Source organism: Vulpes vulpes, chromosome 10, assembly GCF_048418805.1.
Source record: "Vulpes vulpes isolate BD-2025 chromosome 10, VulVul3, whole genome shotgun sequence".
In the NCBI taxonomy this organism is placed as follows: Eukaryota; Metazoa; Chordata; class Mammalia; order Carnivora; family Canidae; genus Vulpes; species Vulpes vulpes.
In genome coordinates this window covers 55,333,524-55,353,107 of record NC_132789.1, presented here as the reverse complement: position 1 = coordinate 55,353,107, position 19,584 = coordinate 55,333,524, and the positions used below count along the sequence as shown (strand labels likewise).

The following is a 19,584-nucleotide window of genomic DNA, read 5'->3' as shown; positions in this document are numbered from 1 at the left end:
CTTGGCCACAGTAACTTCTTGCAAGATACATCCATGAAGGCAAGATTAACATAGATTTAAAATTATTTTCTGCATTTGTGCCTTGTGTCATGAAGAAAAAAAGTTACAAACAAAAAAATATAATATTACTGGCTTTTATATTTATTTATGTAGTTACCTTTATTAGTGTTTTAAAATCTTTTTTTAGTTTCAAGTTTTTATTTAAATTTCAGTAGTTAACATATAGTGTAATATTAGTTTCAGGAGTAGAATTTAGTGATTCATCATTTACCCATAATACCCAGTGTTCATCACAAATGTTTTTTATATCTTCATTTGGCTTTAAGCTACTGTCTATTGTCCTTTCATTTCCACCTTGAAGGACTCCCTTTAGCATTGTTTTGTAGGACAATTTTGCCAGAAGTTATGTGAGAACAAAACACTTTAAAACAATGTGTGTCTAGCAATTGGGGAAAAATTAAAGTAATGATTTATTCACACAAGAGGACACTATTAAACTGAAAAAGAATGAAGCATATCTATTAGTATTATACTTGCGTAGGAAATTACAAAACTTTAGAATAAATAACAGCTGTGAAATAGTCTGTATAATATAATCAGTTTAAAGAAATCAAGTCCATTATATGTATATGCATTTCCATGCTTGTATACATATAGAAATTTAACTAGTACTAAACTTGTTATTTGTGGGAAGTGGGAGTGTGAGGAGGGTGTGACTTTACCATCTTATGTATTTTTAAAAAAATTTACAATAAGACTATATTATTTTTAGATAAAAATAAATATCAAAATGTAGTTTTAAAAGTAGGTAAGTTCTTTAAATGTTAAAAAAATGTAAACAGTAAGTGGCTTTGTGAATAAAATATATTTAATTCTTGTGAGGACTAATTCAAGAACTAGTTCACCCATCCAATTGCGAAAACTCTTCCTTTCTTCATGTGCTTACTATTTATCAGTTATCAAGCTACAGGCTGGGGACGAAAAGATAAGGATTTATACTCTGAGGGAAGAGACAGGCACATAATAGACTCGCCTGAAAGAGTACAATGATAAAAAATTACCGGGTGTTTTTTAGATGTATTATGAAGGGGCACACAATGCAACCTAGGGAAGTTGGGAAGGCTTTACAGTGGAAGTGATATCTGAATTCAATCTTAACAAATGAATAGGTGTTTGACAGGTATAGCTACATATTCATCATCTGATAAGTTGCAGTAGTAGGAAATGTACTATTTTATACAAAATACTTTTTGTTCCTTTTCAGCTAGTGAGTTTGGCTGAATCACTAAAATATTAGTGCTGAATTAAGGTAAAACTGTGGTAGGTAGTTCAAACCTGTCCTTAATAGCTTCCCAAGTAGATTTTCTGATTCCTTTCCCACTTTTTTTTTGTTGTTGTTCCTTTACTCACCTTGAAATATCATGCTCTCCACTTGCTCAAGAAGACTTTTAAAGATTTATCTTTTGGTCTTTAGGTGAGGGTTTTCTTCCTTTCATAGGCGATAGCATTTAAAAAATACTTATACGTTATTTAATTGTTGTTTTGGACGTCGTAGGGTATAAATACAAAGGAACTTTATTTTTTCTCACCATTTCTACTTCAAACACTTTCTGATGTTCTATTTGTCTCCATCTGTGGGCAATATTTTTGGCCAATGTGATAGCTTTTCTGATTACTTTTAGTATTAATACAGGGTCTCCTTTATCTCCTTTAAAATTTATTTAAAAATTTTAAATTTTTTATCTAAATTAAAACTTATTTCTTAAGACTTGGTCTGACTCAGGCTTGATGTACTTCTTTTCCTTTGCCCTTTTACTCGTCTTCCCCACATAATTATTACTGCTTCTGGTTACTCTATGTTGCAGGTGGGAGAGAAGCAAAGATGAAAGACTTTTCCTTGCATATTGTTTCCTTATCGTTTGGCAGAAGTTTGTATGTTGATTTTTCTCTTGTGGAGTGCTTTCTTTTTTGGGGGGTTGCTCTCTAAATTGTAGTTTCCTGATGTAGGCAGTGCTTCATTGGCTAGCTTCTTATGACTTCTTTCATTTCTGGATTCTGGTGACCCACTCCATAAGACTCACTTTTGGGGTTGTCTTATTCTCCAAGTAGTGCTTATGGGTGAAATCTCTTTCAAGATCATCCAAGTTGGTTATTTTCCATGAGCCCTATCTAGGCTAAATGTGAGTATTCTATATTTGCTCTATTATTGGTGGGAATTCATTTTGCTCCTGTTATGATTCATTTTCTTTGTAGGATTGCATACTAACAATTCACCAAAGATACTTTTCCTTATGGCTTGCACAAAATTTCTAGCCTTCCCTTGTACACTGTTGATGAGGGTAATGTATAAGTATTGTGAAACTGAAGTTGCAGTCTCTTAGTGTAGCCAACATTGATGTGTGGGGTGTCTGCCAAAAATCCAGTAAAGAATGAATATTTATACAATCTGAAGAGAAACCAGAGTATTCTATAAAAAATCCAGGCAAAAGGCATTTGATGTGTTATCTGTCTTTTTAAAAAATTTTTTAAAAGATTTTATTTATTTATTCATGAGAGACACAGAGAAAGAGAAAGAGGCAGACACAGGCTCCATGTGGGGAGCCCAACATGGGACTCGATCCTGGGTCTCCAGGATCACACCCTGGGCAGAAAGTTATGCCAAACCACTGAGCCACCTGGGCTGCCCGTGTTATGTGTCTTTTTAATGAAGCTCTAGAAAACCATGTAAGCAAATAACAAGTTTGATTCATATTGTTAACAAAGTTGTATGGACAGAGGTTGCATATTGAAAAAGTCAAAGCCTTCCTGGAAGTAAATATTAAGATTTTTAAGATCTCTTTATTGGGTGGCAAACTCCAGGGTAACACATCTATGACACTAAAAGCACATCAAATTATGATCAAATGCATGATGAATTTTGCTTTGCACCACAAGACCATCATGATTATGAATAAAACCAAGCCAGTCCAGGTTGGAAGAAGATTACTGTCCAACTTTGAGAAAAAGAATCATTGGTTTTCACAAAATCTATTCATGAGGGTTTGAGGATTTTCATTCCACAAATGGCCTGATGGAGGGCAAATTTCATGTCCCTGTTGCGTAGGCTGTAGATGAGGGGGTTTAAGACTGGTGTCACTACAGAGTATATCAGTGTGATGACCTTATGCATAGCAACTGAGTTGCCAGATGTGGGACTTACATACATTACCATTATGGTTCTGTAAAACAGAGACACCACAACTAAGTGGGATCCGCAGGTAGAGAAGCCCTTTTGCCATCCAGCTGAAGAAGGAACCTGAAGCACAGCTCTGAGCACCAGGGCATAGGACCCAAGAATGTACAAAATGGTGAGAATGATGATAAGAGAGCTCACAGAATGGGATACATGCTCTATGATGGGTGCGGGGGCACAAGACAATGCGATCAGTGGGTCCACATCACACAGAAAGTGGTCAATAACGTTGGGACCACAAAAGGGTAGTTGAGAAATGAAGAATATAGTGATCCCATGTCCAAGGAAACCAATGAGCCAACAAAGCAACACCAGAATGACACAAAGATGCCCAGTCATAATGGAGGGGTAGTGCTGTGGATGGCAGATGGCCAGGTACCTATCATACGCCATGACACAGAGGAAGAAGCACTCAGTTGTGCCCAGGGAAAAGAAGAAGTAGAACTGAGCGAAGCAACCAGAGAACGATATGGTCTTTGTTTTGGAAAGTAAATTGACCAGCATGTTGGGAATGGTGCAAGTCACATACCAGATTTCTAGGAAGGAGAAGTTTGCCAGGAGCACATACATAGGGGTATGGAGTCGATGGTCCCATCTCACTGCACAAATGATGGCCGTATTCCCAGTTAGAGTCAAGATATAGACCAACAAAATCATTGAGAAAAGCATGATCTGTATTTTCCAGGGACCAGGAAAACCCAACAAGACAAACTGTGTCACAGTAGATATCTCTGACTTATTCATGGTCTCCAAACTGTGGAGAGAAGACAGTGACAAGTCATTTTGCTGCTGACACATCGAGACTTCTCTTAGGAGAGGCAGTTTGAGTGATGCAGGCAGACGTATTAAAAATTCTATAAGAAGTGTTGAATAAATCCTGCTCTATTCTGAGCGAGGCATTTGGCCCTGATTCTTTGTAAATGTACAATTCTAGGCTGCTTGAACTTTCTCTGACAGAGGGCAAAATCAGTTAAATTTCATCTTCTTTTGATATAAAGAAATACTTGAGTTAGAGGCAAAAATGGCTTGTCTTATATTTAATTTTTTTCAGTGAAAGTTGTTTATATACATCAGTTAGTGCAATTCACTTCAAAATGTGAGTACACAAATGCTAGCACTTAAAAATAGGTTTGTATCTGACACATTTTATAGATTTGACTGGTTTGAGCTTTGACATTATCACAAATTCTCTGTCTCCACCTTTTTCTCCAGCTATTTCCATTAGGATATTTATTTTCTATCACTTTTTAATGATACTGGGAGAAAATCCACAAAGATACTCAGATAGTAGATTTTTACTGCTATTTCCTATTTAAAGATGTTTACAGTGGACTAAAGCTCATTTATAATTTGGTATTTAATGCTTTGTTTTTTAACAATGAAAAGTCACTATAATTCACTTAATGGCCAATTTATAATGCTTCATATACATTTGAAATATGTCATTAAAGACGAATATTTCATATGCAATATATTGGGGAATGAAATTAAAATCACCAGGAGATTGTCTTCTAAAACTCACTGATGTGACAAGTCTTTCTTAAAATCCACTATCTGGAAGATTTTACTACTTTAGCTTATTATTTTATTATTTTATTTTGTTTTGTTTTATTTTTACTTTAGCTTATTTAAAAAGTACTCCCAGGGGATCCCTGGGTGGCTCAGCAGTTTAGCACCTGCCCTTGGCCCAGGGCGTGATCCTGGAGTCCCGGGATTGAGTCCCACATTGGGCTCCCTGCGTGGAGCCTGCTTCTGCCTCTCTCTGTGTCTCTGCCTCTCTCTTTCTCTCTCTCATGAATAAATAAATAAAATCTTAAAAAAATAAAAAAATAAAAATACTCCCAATTGCAATAGAAAACAAGACTTGTCTTTATTCCTTAACAGCACTATCATCAAAGATGATGTCTTTTTAAGAATCAAGTACAGCTCAGAGAAGAGAGCACAATGATAGCTTTAACATCTTGGAATCTCCAGAAAATTTTTAACAAGATACTTCTAACTTTGATAAGAGGACAGTTTTCCTTAAAAATAGTTTTGATAGAAGTGGTGTATATAGGATATTCATAGTCCTCCCTGAACATAATCTAATAGAAAAAAATCCTTCTATTCAGTGATGTTATATTAAGCAACATAAATGTATTTATAATGAAGCAACAGTTACAGTTTCACTAAATGAATAATGTCTAACATGACATACGAACCTATTCATCTAGAAGCAAACATAACCTTCCTATTGGACTGGTTAAATCCAAGAAGGTTGTAGTCTTATGGACAAGAAACCAAAAGAAAGATATTAAAAGATGGCTATAAATTCTTTATAATCTTTTGAACCAGGATGATTATGAAGAAGTAAGCTAACCTGCACTGATCATCATTTTGGTTCAGGGTTTCATAGAATAGATCATTTTGTGAGAAACAAATGGTTCCCCCCTATGGGAACTCTATGCTTTCCAAGCAAGAGACCTCTTTTCTCAAAAAGACAAGAAAGCAGTGATGCAGGGAGCAGCCACTTACCACCTAGAACAACAGCAACAATGACTTGAATCAGATTCACAAATCAATATACACAAGAATCCATGTATTTGAGCTATCAACCACTCTGACATTAAAAAAAAAAAAAAAGGACCTCACAGAACAACTATTAGCTACAGGGCAAGTGTGGTAAATGAATTTCACAAATACTTTTCAACGTGATTATAAGAAGCTGTTCCTAACATATTCACTGTTAAATCTTATCTGAATCTTACTCGTTATACACACTGATTTGATTTTACCCTTAAAATTTATTTTTTAATGCCACCTCTCCTGAAGGCGGAGATGAGTAATGGAATGGACAAAGAGGTGAGAGCTGAGAGAGGAGACCAACACAAAACATACAAAACAAATCCCTGTTTTCTTTTGGTTTCAGCACCAATGGATGGAGCTAGTTCCATACTGTTTTGTTCAAAATATCTCTGAAAGTCATACCGTTCCTGGTGCCCCAGCCGCTTCATGAGAAGAGGAAGATATGTGGATGACTTTGGCACCACTTAGTGTACTCATTTTGGGGGAGTGTAAGTTCCAGGGTAATCTAAATACTCTGAGAGTTTTGTTTTAGCTTTCGAGATGTGAGTGACCAATATTCCTTGATACTCAATCTCTTGGCCATATTGAATGAACAAATGTATAGTTGCATAGGCCCACCTGTGGTGCATAATAGCAGCAATGCCCATTGTAGACGATGTTTCCTATATAGGAAGTTTTCTTAGGTCATCCTGGGGAGAGCCATAGGGAGGTCACAAAGATTCTCTCCTTCACTGCCCTTAATCCTTAATGTGGAAGCCCTGTGTGCGAGCTTCGTGTATTAATTTATTTCACATCCCTTGCACCATAAGATTCTAGTGGCCGATTTCCAACAGAGTGTGCTAAAGTTGTGCCCTGGTTTTAACTTACGTGTCTGTTTAGCCATTGTTGAGAATGCTCACGTATGATCCTATAACTTTCCATTCCTTCTCTAGGGACCTTCTTCCTTCCTGCCTGGGGGTTTCACTAATATTTCTGACAAGTTGGCCTATAGTGATTAGTAGATAATGTGCTTCATTGACTCTCTGGGGACCCCATAATCTCTTTAAGTTTGTGTTTCTCAAACAAGTATGTGATTCTGTGCCAGGGGATACACACAGCCCCTAATTAAATGTCTTCCGGAAAGAGTTTTACTCAGAGAAGATAATTTTGTAGTATACCAAATGCGTACAGTGGCACAGAAAGTATAATTTGTGATTATTTTTAAGATAAAACTTTGTCTTTAAAAAGAATACTGTCCCCAAATGCCCCATGTTCTCTGACCATTGTTGCCAAACATTCTTTGGTGGTGAAAAGGTTTAAGAAATGCTGTAGGAGAGTATTTAATCACCTAGCACCACCAGCAAGGCTATCTTCTTGGCACGCCTAATTTCATTTCCAATATGGTCATAACTAAAAGGAAATGCTTTCATTTTAAGTAGATTGGCCCCTCAGCTAGTGGATTTCCTGTTCCAGCATGGGCACAAAGATGGATTTGTTCCTGGCATAATTTTCTCTTAATACTTTTCCAACTGAGACTTTGCCCTGTAGGTTTCTGAGAGGCATAAAAGTATGTTTAGGACATTGTTATTCCACATCACAAGTGGCATTGTTACAATTGATTTGGGGAAACATTATGAGCGAAGATGCCCAACTGGGAGAACGTATAGATGATTATTGTGAAGTGCAGGGCTTAGAAGGCTGGATGGAGCAGTCTAGAGAATGAGGGCTTTGAATGGCAGGAGAATTTGTACTTTAAGTGATAGAAGGATGAAGATACTCTGTTTTCAGTGTGAAAGACAGCTTTAAACAATAAAAAAGTCCATTACTGGGTGGGTTTATTTGTTTAATTTTTGGTGGCATTTTGGTCCATTGCCTTTAAGAATATTTAATTTTCCAAATTTGGAAGATTGCACCCTCTACTGAAAAGCTCCAGGTACACATGCATTTCATTTTTTTCACCAGCTAAGATTAAAACAGTGAAGATACATCATAGACAAAAAATATATATAAAACAACAAAATATAATTACTTAGCAAGGTAACGCATGTTTAACATGTTTTATTTAGCATGTTTCATTGATGAGCTGAACTTGAATTGCTAAGGGACTATGAAAAAACAAATATCTTCCTCTACTTAAGTATGAGCAATAACACGATTTACTGAAGCCATTCTCTATTGTTTTTTAAATAAATAATCAAGGTTGGAGTGACACATTCTGCTTCTCTTTCTTTTTAAAAATTTTTTTAAATTTAAATTCAATTTAGTTAACTTAAAGTGTATTATTAGTTTCAGGGGTAGAATTTAGTGATTCATCAGTTGCATGTATTAACACCCAGTGCTCTTTACATCAAGTGCCCTCCTTAATGCCCGTCACCCCATAACCCCATCCCCCCATGCACCTCTCTTCCAGCATCCCTCAGTTTGTTTCCTATACTTAAGAGTCTCTTATGGTTTGCCCCCCCTCTCTGTTTTTATCTTATTTTATTTTTCCTTCACCTCTCCTATGTTCACGTTTTATTTCTTAAATTTCACGTATGAGTGAAATCATATGTTACTTGTCTTTCTCTGACTGATTTTGCTTAGCATAATGCCCTCTAAAGATGTTTCAGTTTTGGTTACTTCTTAATCCTAGGACTTTCTTTAGGGCATCTTTCATGTCTTTGTTTCGGAGACTATAGATAAGGGGGTTTAAGAGTGGAGTCACTGCCGAGTATACCAGAGTGATGATCTTTTGCATTCCCGTTGGATTCCCTGATGTCGGGCTCACATACATCACCATAAGGGTTCCATAGAATAGAGACACCACCATTAGATGGGACCCACATGTGGAGAATGCTTTAGTTCGACTGGCACCAGAAGGAACACGAAGCACAGCTCTGAGAACCAGGGTGTAAGATCCCAGGATGAAGAGGAAGGGCCCGAAGATAATCAGTGAGTTGAAAGTGTAACAGAGAAGCTCAGTGGAAGGAGCAGGGATGCAGGCCAGTGCGAACAGTGGGCCTGGGTCACACACAAAGTGATCAATGATGTTGGGTCCACAGAACGGAAGTTGGGAGATGAGGACAATGGGGACTGGATAGCAGAGAAATCCACTCACCCAGCAAACACAGACCAGGGCCACACAGAGCTTCCCAGTCATGATGGAGGGGTAATGGAGTGGGCGACAGATGCGAGGTACCGATCATAAGCCATAACTGATAAGAAGAAACACTCCGTTGTACCCAGTGAGAAAAAGAAGTAGAATTGAAGGAAGCACCCAGTGAAGGAGATGGTCTTGGTCTCGGAAAGGATGTTGACCAGCATATTTGGGACAGTGGAGGAGGTGTACCAGATCTCTAGGAAGGCAAAGTTTCCCAAGAAGATGTACATGGGTGTGTGAAGCTGCTTGTCCCATTTCACTATGCAGACAATAATCCCATTCCCCAGCAGGGTGAGGAGATAGATCACCAGGATGAATGAGAAGAAAAAGTTCTGCATCTCTCTTTGACCAGGGAAACCCAGGAGGACAAACTCGGACACGAAATGCATTGTTGTGTTCTGGGATTCCAAAGCTGTTAGAGAAGCAGAGGTAACCAATGAGTGAATAATGATGAGCATTAGTAGGTTTTGCTAACAATTCACTTGTAAATGAACAAAGTATTTTTACTTTACATGATCTCATTTGATCTTCCAAGTGACCCTTGAGCTGTAAGGAAATGTGCTTCATTTCCCTTTTCCAGATAAAAAAACTGAAGTTCAGAGAAATTTAAGGGATTTACTTAAATATGCAAAACCAGTAACTCCTAGATACACTGGCCCACTTAGAGATTGGTTTGGAGCAAAACTCACTCCATTTCAAATATTCCCAAAACCCTGAGTCTCAGTAATGTCTCATTTTTTTCATGTTAACATCATTGCCTCTTGGATATCCTTACATGTAAGCATACATTTTGGATATATCTCTTTACTTTGAAACAAAACTGAATATAAATCTGAAGCAATGAATTGTCTTCCTGGAGCGTCATATACAGAAGTCCAGTGACAAGCAGGTGAGTGGAACTGTGCGGTGGGAGTCTCAAGCCTTCTTGCTTTTCTGCTCTGAAGGAGGTACTCTAGCAACACTGGGATTTTGTAAGAGCAAATCATTTGTGTAGCCCCCTCTAGGTCATATTCTGCTAGGTGGCATCTGGATTTGTAGAACAATCTAGCTCGTTCCCTCTTGAGAGGCTTTGGTTCCCTCAAAGCGCTTTATGTTGAGCAAAATCTGTCTTCTTTATTACTTCTTTGTACTGATCTGGGACTCTCCTTCGCTGAAGCTATACAGAATAAGTCTCATTCCTTTTCCATTATGGTGATAGTCGGGGGGGGGGGGCGCTTAAGTAACAGATTGAAGCTATCTCCCCTATACAAGATTTTTTGGATGCCATTTTTTTTCCTGGCTTGTTTCCTCCTTAGCTGCACTTTTCTACATCATGACTAGGTTCTTGAAGTAACTTGCAGCTAGTTATGTCCAGTATACATTTTTTCCAGTATACAAAGCCATGTTCCTCCTCCTCCTCCTCCTCCTTCCTTTTGCTAGGAATTAAGCTTTAAACACTATAACTTTACATTCATCATTTTGCTTTTATCTAAATTAAATAATGAATTAGAAAGGTCACCTTAGGATATGCCAGAAGGATCTTCCTCATATTGGCTGAATTAGGAATGGAGATGTGAGTATAAATTTGGATGTTGCTAACAACCTTTCTATAGAACTATTGGTCCAGGCTTATTTCTTTATTTTTATTTTTAAAAATTTATATATTTGTCAAGCATGAGCGGGAGAAGGGGCAGAAGGAGAGAATCTCAGACAGGCTCCATGCTCAGCAGAGAGCCCAACACAGGGTTAGATCTCACGACTCCGAGATCATGACCTGAGCCAAAGTCAAGAGTTGGCTTCCTAACTGACTGAGCCACCCAGGTGCCCCATGCCTATTTCCATATCCTAAGGTTTCTGAGCTAAAATTCAATTTCGCTGGGTAAAAACACCACCAATATTTTAAATTTAGTAACACATTGACTATAGAAGTAGGATAATTTACCATATTATTTATTAATGTTACTGTTAAGATACTTACAAAATTGCATCCTATGCCATTTATATAATCTTCAGGGAGCATGAGGCCTGCTTCTCAGTATTTAATCAAACCTGGAGCAAACTGAGAGTAAATATTTTATTGCCAGGGTAACTTTGGATATTTGTATTGATTAACAATATTTTTAGAATGATGAAAAAGACTCTGTAATAAACATGACTTTTATGAAAATCTAAATTTTGTCAAGTAAGTTAGTTCAATAGACTATAATTATGACCATATAGATAAAAATTTCTAGGAGAGTTATAATTTCAAATATACTTCCCATAACTATACCTGTATTTGCCAGACCACATGCTGTCATTTTTGGTCAGAAAATATAGTTATTTGGCTTAAAAGAAAAAAATAAGTTGAACTGAACTGAGGAGGGCACTTGATGGGATGAGCACTGGGTGTTATGCTATATGTTGGCAAATTGAACTCCAATAAAATAAATAAATAAATTATAGCACATTATCATTTACTTTTTCCATTTGGGCATTTAACAAATGTTTTTCACTATTATATTCCTAGCTAAGTCCTGAGGTACAATGGTAAGCATGAAAGATAAAATTTCTCCCCTTCTGGAATTTATGACTTATATAAGCAATCAAGACTACCACCTGCATTAGTGTCTTGAACTGTGTGTTTCATAGCACAAACCCAATTATACATTGTCCTGAAAACAATATTTATTTGAGCTCATATTAAGTTAGATAAATCTATGTAGTAAGGGTAGCAGCATGATTGCCAACTTTATTTGACACGAATGAAATATTTTTGGCTTTTTAAGACAGCAGGCAGAGACATGAGATATGAACTGATTTACTCTACTCACAGGCCAGGAAGCTCTTGGCACCAAAAAAAAAAAAAAAAAAAAAAAAAAAAGGAAAAAAAAAGAAAGAAAGAAAGAGAAAGAAAGAAAAAGAAATATAATTCCAATTCATGGTTTTTGACTTGGAACCAGACCTCATAAGTCTTAACTCCCTCCTGGTCGTCTGACTTCACGATGTCCAGGATATTTTGACATTTGTGCTGCACTGAAATTTTAGTTGCCTGTGGAATAGAGGATCAGGAAAAGGGATAAATGGGCTCCACAGACAATTTGAAATCTCTCTGCATCCATTCCTGCTTCCTCCACCTCCAAAGTACATCATTAGTAGCTCAAAGGGTGAACCTAAATTCATTTCTTTCATCTTTTATTCACCTCAAGTGATACAACAAATGAGCAGCTGGAGAGAGGAGGAAGGACAAGGAGCGTGGACAGTCTTTGTGCGAACTGCTAGGGAAGCCTGATCCATAACCGCAATTACTTGCTCGACATTTAAGCCACTTGCCCAGAGAAGTGCAGGGATTCTTTTTCATTTACATATTTATATTTTTAAGGTTAATTTGTAAATTTGGTCATTTGGTAAATTCGGTAAAGCCAAAGAACAAGGGACTTTGCTGAGGACTTTCTTGGCTTCCATTTTCCACTTGCCACTTAGCAAGAACTCTGAAAAATAAGAACATCCTGCTTTAGCTGCCCTAGTTGGAGGATATTTGTCAACCCAAACTACTAATCAATATTAGAAACAAAGCAGTACAGGACTCAGGCTTCATTCTAACCGAGGATTTAATGGCCTCTCAAAACATCCAAGACACTTGAGCCCCGTGTTCCCTAAGCGAGTTGTACAGTGGGAACTCTGATACTAGAGTGAATCCTTCGTGAGAATAGATTACCCCAGACACAAGTATGGTAGGAAAAGAGAACTGCAGGACCTAAGACCTCGTTCCTACAAAGCACAAAGGAACAAAGACTGGGGGGTTTACAGAAGAACCACAGGCTCTTAGTATGGACAGCAGGAGGTATACAGGGGCAGGGACGCCCTGATGCTCGGGGCTTGCCTTACATGCTGGATGGGGTTTCTGGCTCCAAGGGGAAGATGTAAGGGAAGCCTCAGCCACAAGAACATCCTCATTTAACAATCAAAAAGGCCCATTCATGAGTGGAGAGCAGCATTTGTGGCCCAAGAGACTTGCTTCCTTTTTGTATTCTGAGCCAAATGAAATTTGTCTTTCCTGCCGGTCGTTTTTAAGAACTTATATGTCCCTCCTGAATAGGATTCATAGCTCCCAGAATGCTCACTGTTCATGTGTCTCTGTGCGTGCATCTAATCCTGCCTATCTTTGTGTATATCTCCCCCAGTGGTTTGATTAGTAGGACACAGAGGTCCGAATAATATCCAAGAAGTCTTGTTGGCGGAGATATTCTTCCTCTAAGGAATTGATCTCCCTGGGGAAGAAATGGAAGAGAGGAGTGAGTGGGACAGGTTAATGGGAGACAAGAAAGAGAATGTGTGTCCCTGAGAGAGAGGGAGGGAGGGAGGGTGAGAGAGAGAGAGAGAGAGAAGAGGACCATGGTTTTGTAGGACAACCTGAAATCTGGCATTGTGATGCTCGTGGCTCTAGTTTTCTTTATCAATACTCCCCTGGCTATTCGGGGTCTTTTCTGATTCCACACAAATCTTAAGATGAGTTGTTCCAACTCTCAGAAGAAACTCCATGGTATTTTGATAGGGATTGCATTGAACATGTAAATTGCCCTGGGGAGCATGGACGTTTTCACAATATTAATTCTTCTAATCCATGAGCATGGAATATTTTTCCATCTCTTTGTCTCTTCCTCAATACCTTTCAGAAGGTTCTGTAGTTTTTATACCTAAAACTTTACCTCTTTGGTTAGGTTTATTCCTAGGTATCCTATGTTTTCGGGTGCAATTGTAAATGGGATTGACTCCTTAATGTCTCTTTCTTCAGTCTCATTGTTAGTGTATAGAAATGCCACTGACTTCTGGGCATTGAGTTTGTATCCCGCCACACTGCTGAATTGCTGTAGGAGTTCTAGCAATCTTGGGGTGGAGTCTTTTGGGTTTTTGATGTAGAGTATCATGTCATCTGCGAAAAGGGAGAGTTTGACTTCTTTGCTAATTTGGATGCCTTTTATTTCTTTTTGTTGTCTGATTGCTGAGGCTAGGACATCTTAAGATGCTGGAAACATTGGGACACCTGCACCCCGATGTTCACAGCAGCAATGTCCACAATAGCCAAACTGTGGAAGGAGCCTCAGTGTCCATCCACTGATGACTGGATAAAGAAGCTGTGGTCTATGTATACAGTGGAATTTTCCTCAGCCATTAGAAATGACAAATACCCACCATTTGCTTCGACATGGTTGGAACTGGAGGGTATTATGCTGAGTGAAATAAGTTAATTGGAGAAGGACAAACATATTGTTTCACTTTTATGGGGAATATAAAAAATAGTGAAAGGGATTATAGGGGAAAGGAGAAGAAAATGAGTGGGAAAAATTAGAGGGAGACAAACCATGAGATTCCTAACTCTGGGAAACGAACTAGGGGTGGTGGAAGGGGAGGTGAGCAGGGGGTGGGAGTGACTGGGTGATGGGCACTGAGGGGGGCCTTTGATGGGATGAGCACTGGGTGTTATGCTGTATGTTGGCAAATCGAAGTTCAGTATAAACTGCATAAAGTTCAGTATAAAATGCAAAAAATATATATAAATAAGTAAAATAAAAAAATAAAGTCTAGTTTGTCTGATGTTAATATTGCTACTCTCATTTTCTTTTGAAATCATTTGCATGATAGATGTTTCTCCATCCTGTCACTTTCAATCCATCTGTGTCTTTAGGTCTAAAATGTAGGCAGTATATAGGTGGGTATTATTTTTTTCATCCATTCTATTGCCCTATGGCTTTTAGTTGGAACATTTAGTCCATTTTCATTCAAGGTAATTATTGATTCGTATGTATTATTGCCATTTTATTACTTGTTTGTGGTTGTTTCTGAGGACTTTCTCTTATCCTTTTTGCCTTTATCTCTTTTATGTTTTGCTGATTTTTTCTAGTGATATATTTGGATTTATTTCTCTTTATTCTTTGCATATTTATTAATTTTTTTGATATATGGTTACCATTATTTTGTATATTACCTCTTTTGCATATAGTAGCCTCTATTTGATGATTGTTCCAGTTTGAGCTCATTCTTTTTCCCTCTCCTGCCCACATTTTAGGTATATATTATATTTTATATCTTTTTTTTTTGGTGAGTTCCTTGATTGATTTTTACAGAAATATTAATTTTTACTGCTTTTGTGTTTCCTACTTTATACTGTTGTGCCCAAGATTGCAAATCCGAGAAACCACCAAGGAGCCGATACTGATGCAAGTACATGAGGGTTTATTGACAAGCTCAAGCTTGGGTCCAAGTGCACCCGACACAGTGGAGCAGGGACTTGGACCCCGAGGGGGGTTACAGCTGGGTTTTAAGGGCTGGCCTAGGGGACCTCCAGAAGCGGGGGCGGGGAGGAAATTCTTAAGCTCTGTTTTCATTCCAATACAGGACTTTCTGTCTCTGTCAAGGGTGTTCTGCGGTTTTCCCTGTAAAGCTCAGCTCTTATTCCCAGGGGCCTGGGACTGCTGTACTTGTGCTAACGCTAAACTTGAGGTGGAATGGCCTTGATTTTCTCGGCCTCCACATATACGTTTACTTTTTGTCTGTCCTTTTTTTTTTTTCAAAGATTTTATTTATTTATTCATGAGAGAGAGAGAAAGATAGACAGAGACACAGGCAGAGGGAGAAGCAGGCTCCATGCAGGGAAAGTCAGGCATGTTTTTTGCTTTTAAAAGCAGTGACTTTTGGGCAGCCCCAGTGGCTCAGTGGTTTAGCGCTGCCTTCGACCCAGGGCATGATCCTGGAGACCCAGGATCAAGTCCCACCTCGGGCATGGAGTCTGCTTCTCCCTCTGCCTGGGTCTCTGCCTCTCTCTCTGTGTCTGTTATGAATAAATAAAATAAAAATCTTAAAAAAAGTAGTGACTTTATGAAGAAAAGGCCCTGGAGTGCCCTGCAATGAACAGTTTACCAGAACCTGGCAGTACCTGTATCAGGACAGTACCCTGTACGTGTCACTTATGCCCTGCTGTTGTGTCTGAGTCACGTTGCCTTTCACTGAAGTTCTCTGCACTGACTCTCCTATTGTGAGCTGCGCCTGTTTTCTGTGCTGTTAGTGGGACCCGTGTGGGCCAGATGTGAGGGAGTTGCCTGCCAGGGAACTTGGCTGAAGGGTGGTTGTGTTAGCAAAATTCATGCTGGATTCATGCTAGCAAAATTCACCAGTCCTGTGTTGGATTCTCTGAGGCACTGTGGTGGCTGGAGGCTGCATGCAGGGGCGGTTGGGATGTGAGGCTGGGCATGGCCTATGAAGATGGCTGAGTACAGCTGCCTGGGTGTGTGACAGTCGCTGGGGGTGTGCAGGAGTGTGGCAGCTGGCACCATGTGCAGCGGCAGCTGTGCCCCTGTATGTGGGCACTTTGCCTGGTGGTGGCTGGGGACGCATAAGTGGGCACAGTGGGTCATCTGGGCCCCGTGCAGTGGCAGCTGAGTACCTGGCTGCCAGGTGAGGGGCCTGTGCAGCATTAATAACATTGCCCTGAGCCCTGGGCTGAGGCTACTAGTGTCTGTGTGGACCTGCCTCCTGAAGGTAGCTCAGAACTGTCTTCCATAAGCAACCACTGCCCCTCCCCCCATTATGTAAACTGCTGTTTTTGTGTTGCCTGTCTATGCAGGCTGCCGGCCCCTTAAGGGCAGCAGCTCAGCTGTCACTCCCATCCCAGCTCTCCCAGTGTTGGGTTAGCTGACTTTTAAAACTCCAGGCTCCAAGTTCCACTGGTTTTACAAACTTACGAAGTTCAGCCACTTTGGTTTTCAAAACTAAACATTATGGGGATTAGTCTTCCTCATGTGACCTTCCTGGTATGAGGGCCCATTTCCCATGGGCATGGCTCCCTCCCTCCAACAAGCAGCCTTCCTCTGCCTTTCTGACTTTCCTAACCTTTCAGTTGCAGCAGCTTCTCTATATTTAGTTGTGGAGTTTTTTCTGACAGTCTTTGTATTGCTCTCCAGTTTATTGACTTGAATGTAGATTCTATCTATTTGTCAACATGGACGGGATGAGGTCAGAGTCCTCCTACTCCACCATCTTCCTAAGCGCTCCTCTCTATTATCTCTTACGATTGTTGTGAAAACATCATTCCAGAATTAGAAGTTTCTTTCTTAGAATCTAGGAGGACTTTCATTCATTTTGAGCAAAGGAGCTCCCTGGCTTTCCCCTCTCCCCAACTATGTATCCTCAAGGACAGATTACAGATACAAATTCCTTTAGAAATAGACCTTTTTATTTGACAACTAGAAATTAGAGTTCTAAAATGGCCATGCTCTCTCTATTGTCCACGAAACTGTTATAATATAAATGGTATTATGTTACTCTGCTGCTCAAAAGTCTCCAAAAGCTTCCCATCTCAGTCAGAATTAAAAGTTCTTAATATGGTGTACAAGGTTCTGCACACTTTGGCCCTTCAATCATTCTCTCTGACTTTATCTTCAATTCTTACCCCTTAATCTCTCTACTTCTGACAATTCTACCTCCTTGCTGTTACTTGAACATAATTCTTCCTTGGAATCTTATAGAGAACCTGTTTCCCTCTTCCTGGAATGCTCTTGCCTCAGGTGTCTATATGGCTCATTCTCTTATCGTCTCAAGCTTTTGCTTAAATGCTGCCACCTTCATGTGGCCTTCCCTGATGATAATTTATTTAAAATTTTAACCCTTTGTCCCATACTTCCTCTCCTCACTCACCTTCCTCCATAGTGTCTATCACTTTTTTGGCATGCTATATATTGTACTTATTTTTTTAGTTGTCTGTCCTCCACTGGAAAGAAAACTCCACATGGATAGTGGTTTTTCAACATTTTAATCATGGTGTATCTCTGGAACTGAAGAGTGCTTAGAACATAGAAAATAGAATGAACCTTTTGTTGAAAGAATTACTACCATTTTATTTAATGTTAGGATATGTATCACTTATATAAACATGAAACTTTGTCTCTAACCTGGAAGAGTCTCGACCATGCAGAGCCAAGGGATAAGAAAGCCATTCTGTTATTAAATCCTCTAAGTATGTATCCATTAGGCATTTAAATTAGATTCTTTATTCACTTTAAAAAATATTGGACTGTTTTGAGCAATGCCTTGAGTACACCAAGGCTGAGCACCTGGGGTAACTACCATTGTTCTACCTTCTACTGCTGTTTCCCAATAACCAAAACTAAACAGTATGCAATAGTACGGTATGATGCCCTTATAATCACTGCCTACTGGAGTTATCCATTTTGAAAATATTGTTACATTTGGAATGTAAAATGAATCAGCTATGGTTTATCTCTACCAGGTTGGCTGAAGAATAAAACATTGAGGGTCTCCACTGAGAAATATTTTCTTTAAAGTGTGCACTGGAGAATTAGTAGCAGTAAATCAAGTCTTTCTTAATTAATCTTTCATGTCTGGACATTGATTTGCTTGGTCTCATAGATACATAAACATGCTCATTCTATCCTCAGGATTTTTAAGTGCAGCCTTCATTTCCTTGTTTCATAAACTGTAAATCAGAGGGTTTAAGAAGGGAGTCACCACGGAATAGAACAAAGTCAAAATCTTCTGAACTTCAGCTGGGTTATCAGCTGTGGGGCTCACATACATTGCCAAAAGGGCCCCAAAGAATAAGCATACCACTGTCAGATGTGATCCACAGGTGGAGAAGGCCCTTTGCCGGCCAGCAGCTGAAGGCACTTTTAACACAACTATCAGTAAAAAAGTATAAGAGCCAAGAATGTACAGAAGTGTGAGGATGATAATGAGGGAGCTTAGGACATAGTGGATGATCTCCATGACTAGATTTGGGGCACAGGACAGAGCCATCAGTGGGTCCATGTCACACACAAAATGATCAATGGTGTTGGGTCCACAGAAAGGCAATTGAGAGAGCTGTACGGTCGAGACAGTGTAACTAAGAAACCCCAATGCCCAGCAAAAAGACATCAAGATATGGCAGAATTGTTGAGTCATGGTGGTTGAGTAGTGCAGTGGATGGCAGATAGCCAGGTACCGATCGTATGCCATGATGCAGAGGAAATAGGTTTCAGTTGTACCAAGGGAAGTAAAAAAATATAACTGGAGGAAACAGCCAACAAAGGAGATGGTTTTTGTCTCTGAGAGGAAATTGGCTAGCATCCTGGGTACCATGGACGTAACGTACAAGATTTCAAAGAAAGAGAAGTTCCCTAGGAGAATATACATTGGAGTATGGAGCCGTTGATCCAGCATCACAGCACAGACAATGGTCCCGTTTCCCATTATGGTAAATATATAGATCCCAAAGAACAACAAGAAAAGGAAACTTTGCAACTCCTGACAACCAGGGAAGCCTAAGAGGACAAATTCAGCCACAGTGCTTGTCTCTGAATTGTTCATGAATTCCAGGGCTGCAGGGGGACAGAAAACACGATTATACAAGGTATATCATTTCCTGAAAAACTTGTATAGGAAACCTACACAAGGTGTGTATGTTGGCTATTTGACAGTTAGCTTGGAATAACCCATCCATTAGCTCCCAGCTCTTATTTAAAAGTAACCAATCAACAATCCTGATGATCCCAGATTTCAATAATCTTGGGTTCATAACAATGGAATATTTACATTATTTGGATTTTCTTTATCACTGGGGTTAAGTTTAAAAGAAAAGTAATCTTGGGGCACCTGAGTGGCTCAGTTGGCTAGGCATCTGCCTTCCACTCTGGTCATGATCTCAGGGTCCTAGGAT

At 39.2% G+C, this 19,584-nt stretch overlaps 3 protein-coding genes across 3 annotated transcripts; all 3 read right to left on the bottom strand.

Annotated features, from left to right (window-relative positions):
* Positions 1 to 3,031: 3,031 nt before the first annotated feature.
* Positions 3,032 to 4,003, bottom strand: LOC112915016 (olfactory receptor 11H7). The gene has a single exon (XM_025992317.2). The coding sequence runs from the start codon at positions 3,974 to 3,976 to the stop codon at positions 3,032 to 3,034; it is 945 nt and encodes a 314-aa protein (XP_025848102.1). The 5' UTR covers positions 3,977 to 4,003.
* Positions 4,004 to 8,381: 4,378 nt separating this feature from the next.
* On the bottom strand, positions 8,382 to 9,373 carry LOC112915015 (olfactory receptor 11H6). Its single transcript, XM_025992316.2, is given in 2 exon segments — positions 8,382 to 8,947; positions 8,950 to 9,373. Coding segments are annotated over 2 exon segments (990 nt in total).
* An 8,983-nt stretch (positions 9,374 to 18,356) lies between these two features.
* LOC112915014 (olfactory receptor 11H4-like) lies at positions 18,357 to 19,235 on the bottom strand. The gene has a single exon (XM_025992315.2). The coding sequence runs from the start codon at positions 19,233 to 19,235 to the stop codon at positions 18,357 to 18,359; it is 879 nt and encodes a 292-aa protein (XP_025848100.1).
* Between the last annotated feature and the right edge of the window lie 349 nt (positions 19,236 to 19,584).